At 40.7% G+C, this 9,567-nt stretch overlaps 1 protein-coding gene across 1 annotated transcript; it reads left to right on the top strand.

Annotated features, from left to right (window-relative positions):
• Nucleotides 1-538: 538 nt before the first annotated feature.
• ABHD14B (abhydrolase domain containing 14B) lies at nucleotides 539-7,002 on the top strand. The gene is made up of 4 exons (XM_063427483.1): nucleotides 539-628; nucleotides 2,810-3,056; nucleotides 3,206-3,447; nucleotides 6,530-7,002. The coding sequence occupies exons 2-4, from the start codon at nucleotides 2,837-2,839 to the stop codon at nucleotides 6,710-6,712; spliced, it is 645 nt and encodes a 214-aa protein (XP_063283553.1). The 5' UTR covers nucleotides 539-628; nucleotides 2,810-2,836; the 3' UTR covers nucleotides 6,713-7,002.
• Nucleotides 7,003-9,567: the final 2,565 nt, after the last annotated feature.

Genomic DNA, 9,567 nt, shown 5'->3' with positions numbered 1-9,567 from the left:
ACTATTGAGAACACCAGAGACAAGTCACCAGCAAAGACAGCGCATAATTACATTCACAATGCTCCCCAACAAACAGGACATTTACTTCACCCAAGAGCACTAGATGCTCTGGAGGGGCATCACACTAACATACTCATTTGGCATTTCTGACCCTGCCCCTTCTAGTGGGCTGTTCTGTCTTTAAGTGCCCGGGCCGAATTGTTGTCCCAGTCCGGCCCTGTCACCCCATATCAAGTAAGGGATAGATAAATAGGTACATGGGGATTAGAGATTTCTACTCCTCTATGAACATGGAATTGGGGTTAGAAGAAGTAGTGGGAGAGTTTAGGGACTTGATCGGGCCTGACTTAAACCGAAAGACGGCATTGCAGAATGCAGATGGTCCAATAATACAATATAGGACTGTAAATATTCAAACTATAGGAGACTGTGTTGCATTGCCTCTTACATGACACTAGGTGGCAGTGTTCATAATGAAATGTTTGATCACTGTGCCCATTATAGAACAGCGACCTGTAGTACTGATTGTGTGACAGAGGATGGCAGCACTGTGCAGTGGTTGTAGTGGATATTATGTTGCTTCCTGTCTGTACTTTGGACTCCAGTGGCCATTGCTTCTTACAGCACGGTAGGTACTTACCTGCTAACTAATGTTAATTAATAATCCTTACTAATACTGCATGCATGCAGAAGCACGCCCTCTGGGTACACATACAGACAACCAGCACTGCTGGCATAGTTTTGCTCACTAATGATTCGTTTAGCCAGGGATGGCTAAAAAGTAGTTCTGCAGCTGTTGAAGGACTACATCTCCCATGATGCTTAGCCATCTTTTCGGCCTCCCTTGTGCCAGGCTGAGGTCATGATTAATGAGCTATATCTGCTCAGGTCATAATAATGCAAAGTTCAGATATAGTCTTTATTATCAACTGCACAACTGTGTAAGCTTTTTCTAATGAAGTTTAGAGTTATGATCATCTCATAGACAAGAGAGTAAAAATATTACTTTTTTTTTTTTTTTACATTTGTTATGTGCGCTTCGGAATCTGATGACGCTATATAAATAAATAATAAAATAGACCTGCCTGCTGTATCAGATCTGGATCAGAAGGGGTAGGCGGTGGGTGTTAATGGCATTGCCCGTAAAGTGGGTGTGTCACCCTGAAGTTATTTAACAACAAGCAATTGTCAGAGAAAAAATGATGTTAAGAGACGCAAGACAAGAGGCAAATAACCTTTCTCATATAAGCTAACAATATGAGACGGGTTTATGATGACCGGTAGATGTACAGCAATGTAGCTAATCAGGCCTGTCCATACACAGAGTATTAATGAGTTTGTGTATGGACTGACATGTTCCATATTTCATCCCTAATAAAAACACAAGCATGTTTTTAAAGGGTACCTGCCATGCCAGGTAAAACTAATGCTTTTGTTTTTGTTTTTTTATTCTTTATTTTGTCGTGCATGTAAAATACAAAGAGACAAGAAATGCCACAACAGCTATTACCAGCTGAGTAATCAACAGTTAGGGACAATTGTATGGCATCTAATAACATTGCACATTTTATAATATATTGGAGGATAATCATAGGATAAACTAACATGTCAGCTACTAGACCATGCGTGTGTGAGTACAGATTATACATAACAAAGGTAAACAGTAACATTAGCTTGGCTCACAGAATGGCATCATATTTTATTCAAAGTAGGGGCAAAGGTCAGACTAGGACATAGCATTAAATACTGAGCTGAGCACACCTGTCTTGGTACCTGACTGCACATGCTTATGCGGTTAATATAGTAGGTCAATCCAAGCTATTAGTTGGCACTATGTAGGGTGTGCCAGCTTCTCAGCCAAGTCAGAGAGATGGCGAGGTCCAGAGTATGCTATTGTCATCAGCATCAAATCGGCTTCTCTGTCCGAGCCCGGGACAGTCCAGTAGATCTTGAGTTGTAGCAGTGAGCAAAGCTTGATGTCGCAGCACCTCGGCCCTGCTCTTCCTGTGATGTGCAGTCGCTTATGTCAGGTGGGCTTTGCTGGGAGCAGAGAGGTTTGTTTCTCTGCAGACGGAATGGGCTATGTCGAATCTGCTGGGCCCCGCCGTGGGAGTTTGGTGACTGCCGTGTCGGGCGAAAACTAATGCTTTTTTTTAAAGAGCATACAATTCTTTGTATACTTTTACTAGCAAATGTATAGATTTGGAGAAAACATTTATATTTTTTAAAAAGTATTTTTCCCATCTGTCAAGAATTGATTGACAATGGAGAGCAGAAGACATCTCCCACAGGTAGTCCTTCTGCTGTCCTTCCTGATAGCCACTAGAGGTGCTTCAGCATCCAGAACCAAGAGGTGTGTGCAGTTAGAGGTGTGTGGTGTTTGGCTGCGCATGCATATCTCATCCAACACCGCTAGCACTGGGAAGGCAGTGTAATAATGTACAGACGCCAAATGTACAGACAAATGAAGCCAGCATAGTTGTGTTATAGAGGAGGTTTGCCCTGCTTTGCGAAGTGAAAGAACATTGCAGGCAGGGCGAAGGGTGGACCAGGGGTGGGAATTACAGAAGAATACAACCCACAAAGCAGAGGAAATGGTGGCTCTGGATTGGAGGTAAGGTGAGCATATCTCAAAATTTTACATTGAAAACATAATGTGTCACTTTGAAATATAATGTATTAAATGTATTTAAGACGGATTTGGGTCAATAGACAATCCACTACCCATGTAACAAAAAACAGATTTACCAAAAAAAAGTGTTGTTTGTAGATGCGTTTTGTGGTTTATTCATTTATTTTTTCGTTTTAGTTTCCTAGAATAATCGTAGCTGCAGACATGACTGAGGTTCCAATCAAAGAAGGTTCCGTGAAGGTTTCAGGACAGACACTATTCTTTCGGGAGGTCGCAGCAGTGCAAAGCTCTCTCTCTGGCCCTCCTCGCCATCCCGTTCTTTTACTTCATGGCATTAGATTCTCATCTCTGGAGTGGCAAACTCTGCACACTCTGGAAAAACTAGCAACTGCAGGACATCGTGCTGTGGCATTAGACTTGCCAGGTTAGACCTCTTTCACTATCTCTTACGATTGTCTGTTTTCTTATTTTTTTCCATTCTCTTGGACTTTTTTTTTCTCTTTTGCATCTCTATTCTTTTCTTCTTTACAATAATAATCACTTGGAAATCTTATCATTAACATTCTTCCTAAGGCCTGGGAAAGTCCAAAGAGGCTGTTGCCCCAAGTCCCTTGGGAGAGCCGGCTCCACCTGGATTCCTGCAGGAGGTTCTGGAGGCACTAAACATGGTTCCTGCAGTGGTTATCAGCCCTTCACTTAGTGGCATGTATTCCCTTCCACTGATTTTGAATCAGCAGCAGTACCTTGCAGCATATGTACCTGTAGCACCCATCTGCACAGACAAGTTTCCTGTTGAAGCATATGCTTGTGTGCAGGTGAGAAACTTAGACACCAGAGATGGGGACATACATGAGCTCATGGGGGAAACGATTGACTTTAAAATACAGACTTATTATGATTAGATTTTTTTAGAATTGTCATGAATTATGGTGACTTTTTGGAAAATTAAACATTACAATGAGGGAAAAAGTATTTGATCCCCTGCTGATTTTGAAAGTTTTTCCACTGACAAAGAAATTATCAGTCTATAATTTTAATGGTAGGTGTATTTTAACAGGCAGAGACAGAAAAACAAAAAATCCAGAAAAACGTATGTAAAAAAAGTTATAAATTGATTTGCATGTCAATGAGTGAAATAAGTATTTGACCCCTTCGACTTAGTACGTGGTGGCAAAAATAAGTGTTGGAAATCGCAGAGGTCAGATGTTTCTTGTAGTTGGCCATCGGGTATGCACACAGCTAAGGAGGGATTTTGTCCCACTCCTTTTTGCAGATCCTCTCCAAGTCATTAAGGTTTCGAGGCTGACGTTTGGCAACTCGAACCCTCAGCTCCCTCCACAGATTTTCTATGGGATTAAGGTCTGGAGACTGGCTAGGCCACTCCAGGACCTTAATGTGCTTCTTTTTGAGCCACTCCTTTGTTGCCTTGGCTGTGTGTTTTGGGTCATTGTCATGATGGAATAACCATCCACGACCCATTTTCAATGCCCTGGCTGAGGGAAGGCGGTTCTCACCCAAGATTTTGACAGTACATGGCCCCGTCTATCGTCCCTTTGATGCAGTGTAGTTGTCCTGTCGCCTTAGCAGAAAAACACCCCCAAAGCATAATGTTTTCTCCATGTTTGACGGTGGGGGTGGTGTTCTTATGGGTCATAGGCAGCATTCCTTCTCCTCCAAACACATCGAGTTGAGTTGATGCCAAAGAGCTTGATTTTGGTCTCATCTGACCACAACACTTTCACCCAGTTCTCCTCTAAATCATTCAAATGTTCATTGGCAAACTTCAGACGGGCCTGTACATGTGCTTTCTTGAGCAGGGAGACTGCAGAATTTCAGTCCTTCACGGCGTAGTGTGTTACCAATTGTTTTCTTGGTTATTAAGGTCCCAGCTGCCTTGAGATCATTAACCAGATCCTCCTGTGTAGTTCTGGGCTGATTCCTCACCTCCTCGAGGTGAGACTTACAGTTATTTATTTATTTTTTGTTCTTTATTTTTGTAGTGCATTGAGGTATACACATATGTTCAATCGGCATGTTAACACAAAGCAATATGGCAATGCAGATATTCATAAATGATCAGGCTAATAACAACATGTTTTCACGAATGCTGCACTTTTTTATATTAGGTCTTATAGGAAAATCATGTCTGAGTGTGGGACAAGTGTCATAATGAAGGGCATCAGACAGACATGGATAGTACTAGCTTTAACATAGAAACATTAGAATAGTCTGAAACATGCAGTAAACTATACAGGTTTATGTTGCCCCAGGGAACCCATCGCTTGTGCAAGAGGCAACGTACATCTCCCGGTGCGTGTTCAAACTTTAGGCCACAGCAATCAATAGTAGATACAAAAATGAATAAACAATCCTTTGGAACAGGAACATACCAGAGTCTACAGTCACGATTTAGCCGACCCCTACTAGAGATACCAGAGAATCTTAAACTGAGTCGATCCCTCGTGAGTCTCGCTGAGGCAGTGCTTGCTGGTCTGGTCTAAACAGATTGAGATTATTCATGCTTGGTAGCGGCAGCGTGTTGTCTAGCTGTGTGCTGATATTCTGGACCACTGCCCACACTGGACTGCGACTCCCTGCTTCTGCCTTCACAGGCTGCTCCAGTTGCTGCTTACTATTGCGGGCCTGTTCTTTTACCTGAGCTGACACCTCTCGTTTAGGCCAAGGAGGTTGTTCACTCCCCTCCTGTCTGACTGGCACACACAGACGTTGATTCAGTTTACCCCAGAAGTCTGAGAAAATCTTGTCCAGTTTGCAGGTAAGTTCTACCTTGTCTCTGCTGTGCATAGCTCGACCCGAGGTGTCCGCCCTTTTATACTGATGTGCCTAAGACCATTCGGTATGCCAACAGTGCCTCCAAGTTGCTAGAGGACCCCCAAGGCGAGGACTGGGATCATCCCAGGGAACGAGGCCTGTACCACGTGGCGTCAGAGTTCCAAAGGGAAACCACAGGGCAGGATAGTGGGGCGGCGGCCGTCCACTCCACTCACCACCCAAGTAGGCATCAAACACAGCTATGCCGATGTGCCCTCTCAGGGGTCAGAATTATTGTGGTAAGAGTAGCCTCGGCACCAGCACCTCTGTGCTTGCAGTACTGCCGTTTCCTGGCTGCAGATGGGTAAGTTAGTCGCTTTTTATGGGCATTAATGTTGAGATTCTGCAGGAGCTAGTCGTGCATGCAACTTTTTAGCATGGCGGTCATGCCCCGCCCCCCCGGCTGACAGTTAGTTTGTGTTTCTTCTATTTGCGAATAATCGCACCAACTGTTGTCACCTTCTCACCAAGCTGCTTGGTGATGGTTTTGTAGCCCATTCCAGCCTTGTGTAGGTCAACAATCTTGTCCCTGACATCCTTGGACAGCTCTTTGGTCTTGGCCATGGTGGAGAGTTCGGAATCTGATTGATTGATTGCTTCTGTGGACAGGTGTCTTTTATACAGGTAACAAGCTGAGATTAAGGACCAAACTTCTGGAATAAAAGGGAATCATGACATGTCACGTGTCCTTAAGAGGTTAAGAGAGTGCTCCTAATCTAAGCTCGTTACCTGTATAAAAGACACCTGGAAGCCAGAAATCTTGCTGATTGATAGGGGATCAAATATTTATTTCAATCATTGACATGCAGATCAATTTATAACTTTTTTGACATGCTTTTCTGGATTTCATTTTGTTATTCTCTCTCTCTCACTCTCTCAAAATACACCTACCATTAAAATTTTAGACTGATCATTTCCTTGTCAGTGGGCAAACGTTCAAAATCAGCAGGGGATCAACTACTTTTTTCCCTCACTTAATATCTGAAAGACTTTTGAGGAAATATAACAACCTATTCTCTGGAGCAAATTCTAGAACAAACACTTTTCTGTTCTCTGATATTGCAGGTACCCACTCTCATTGTATACGGGGACAAAGACGAGCAACTTGGAGAAGTATCACTTCGTAATCTGAAAAACCTGCCCAATCATAGAGTACTGTGCATGCAAGGGGCAGGGCATGCTTGCTACCTGGATGACCCAGAAACCTGGCACAAAGGACTTCTGGACTTTCTGGGCAATTTGAAATGAGTGGAAAGTTGCATATCAGGGAATCTCCTAGTCAACAGTAACACCACTTTTATCAAAAAGGAAATCGAGGTGCTTGGGTTTTTGTGATTAAATGATTGTAACAAATGTGAGCTCTGGGTGTAAATGAAGATGTAATGGATTTAGAGAGCAGATATAGTGTGTGCTATGAAATATTTGCATTAAATATGTCAATATAAATGCAGTTCCCTAATGATAAGTGCAGCAGTTGAAGAAAATACGCTAAATCATTAAAGGGAGACTCCACTGCCAAAATTATATATATATATATATATATATATATATATATATATATATATATATATATATATATAAAATCAATGTTTAGTAGATATACTCCCAATGATAGCATGCATGTGTTTCATTGATTGTATCTCTCGAAAACAGCTTACAAAAGCTACAGATCTTTGTGTTCAGCACTTGCAAGCCCTCCTCTTCTAACCTTTTTTACTCAATGAAGTAGTCTTTGCAAGGCAGGTGTGCTTGGCAATAAACTACCTTTTGCACTATCTCCACGGAGTTAAAAAAAAAAAAAATACAGGAAATAACAGGACACGTTTGACAGGCAGGGGATGTAACAAGAAAAATTTATGATGGCACTTTTTGTAAAATGAAAAAAAGACATCCCTCTTCACACAAGCAAGCTGAAGTGCTTTAGGGGTTTGGAGTGTCCCTTTAACTAAACCGTAGTTCATGAAGTGGGATTTAATAACCTTAAAATCTTTATTACCAGCATTATTCTAATTCATGCAGCAATATTTCTTTCATTTAAAACAGAGAAACAAAATGATGTACAATAATTTAGGAAGTAGCCACTTGCTTTTTTGTCTTGAATTTATACAACATTTCAGAAAAAACTATGCTTAAACCAATAAACCATTGTAAATCAATGTTAATGGGTTCTATTATTGTGTAGTTGTAGTTAGTGATGTACCTACTAGCAATTTTGAAGAGCCTTAATAATTAGTAAGGATAAACAACCTGTATTCACACAATGCAGGAAAATATTCAGTGTAAACTGTAAATTAAAACGCCAGAAATTGATAAAAAAAAAACATTACTTTTTTAAATATTTTTTTTATATCAATAAATAAAAGTTAATTTGAAACCCAACTAAAGCAAGTATAATATACAAAATAAAGTAAACAAATGACTTTGCTAACAAAAAGAAGTCTGTGATCTCTGTCCCAATGTTTTGACAAAACTCAGATTTTCTCAAGGGACAAACTATCTCAATCACAGGTATATTTTTATTCCCTTACTGTACCTTGTGATGGGCAACACATTGCTAGGTCAAGCATGCCTTCAGAATGCCAAATAATGCAACTATATGTGTACAATGGATAAAATACAATGAATGATAATACATAGTATAGTAGCAAAGTATACATGCATAATATTCGTTAATAAGTCGGTACGTAGATAGTAAAGAGGCCAACCCCAGTGAATCATAATGTTAAATAGGACACAACTAAACATCATGTGAAAATGTACTAACAAGACAATCAAACTTTTAGGCAAACTGTCCTCACTCGTTACTGTCACAATTACAGCAAGATCAAACATTACAATGCACCCCCAAAAACAAGTGCGACAAGTCCTATATGCCAATATATTTTTCTTACTTTGGGTCTAGTGGAACATGGGTCTGAAGCTTGTGCTCCATTAGGCTCTGCATTAATCTGGACTTGTCTTTATGGAATAACAATCTGACACCCTAGGTTTGCCTCACTGTAAAAACGTGTCCGCCCCTAGGTGATGCAGTCTCCATAGAGTAAGGATTGCAAATATTGACATCCATTTAAAAAAAAAAAAAAATGTATAACAAGCAGAAACTATAAAAAAGGCAAAACATGGCAATTATTCACAACCAACAGATTTGTGCACCAGATGTTAGGCACACAACAATTTGTGCTTGTCTTGATTGGTCCAAGCTAAGGTGGGTTGCAACTCAGAACTGCACCATGGATCCATGAACCTTTGGAATGGGAAGTAACAGCGGGGACATTCTGAGTGTCTAGATTGTCTAAAGCAGGAATGTGTACACAGCCATTCTCCTTGTTAAAAATATGACAAATCATTCTGCCACCTCCATTATACAGTTAGAATCTGACTTTGTCCTTGTGCTGGGTTTAAGTGACTTGCCATGTGTTCTCAGACATTTAACAGCTAATGGGGTAGAAGATGCATGAAGCGAATATAATAATCCTTTGACATATGTACAGAAATAGTTCTGCTCAGGTAGTTATCATCATCCCTCTAGCACATTAGGCCACCAGGTCCCAGGGAGCTGGCATAGAAGAAGATATGAAAATGTATGGCTACTGCGACAAGGGAATTCACATTGAATATAAAATTGAAGGCACAAATAGCCAAACTGACAGCATTAGAGACTTGCAGGTTTAATTCAGTTCAAGTACGTTGACATTAAATGGAAAATTCAAGTTGAATTTGTTTAGAGTTCTTGACAATTCTGACTTTGGTTGGCAGCACAAAATGAAATAAAATAAAATGAAATCCTGCCATTAAGATAGGTAATACAGCAGGTTCCTCCATTTTCTAGATGTCTTTAATCCTAATGTTCAGCTGTCATATCTGGTCACATGTAACTTTTTAAAGCGGGTTAGTATAGTCCTCAAAAAAGGAGCAGGTGCGAATTTATCTGCATCTAGAGCGTAAAATGTTACCACAAAGCCCAGGACACTATCCAGATGTTCTCTGGTTCAATCACACAGAGAAGCACTAATAACTTACTGCTCATGTGCAGTGATATCCTTGCTTAGCCAATCAGATGCTTCTCATAGAAAGGTAATAAATCCATATGTTCTCTTTGAGAA

This window comes from Pelobates fuscus, chromosome 7 (genome assembly GCF_036172605.1).
Source record: "Pelobates fuscus isolate aPelFus1 chromosome 7, aPelFus1.pri, whole genome shotgun sequence".
In the NCBI taxonomy this organism is placed as follows: domain Eukaryota; kingdom Metazoa; phylum Chordata; class Amphibia; order Anura; family Pelobatidae; genus Pelobates; species Pelobates fuscus.
Note: the sequence above shows the minus strand (reverse complement) of the source record. Positions and strands in the feature narration are given on the sequence as shown.

Bases quoted from the DNA above. Each gene is read 5' to 3' on its own strand.
- ABHD14B (XM_063427483.1), top strand. From the start codon at position 2,837: ATGACTGAGGTTCCAATCAAAGAAGGTTCCGTGAAGGTTTCAGGACAG. The intron at 3,057-3,205 runs GTTAGACCTCTT...ATTCTTCCTAAG, and splicing joins TGTGGCATTAGACTTGCCAG to GCCTGGGAAAGTCCAAAGAG. The intron at 3,448-6,529 runs GTGAGAAACTTA...CTGATATTGCAG, and splicing joins AAGCATATGCTTGTGTGCAG to GTACCCACTCTCATTGTATA.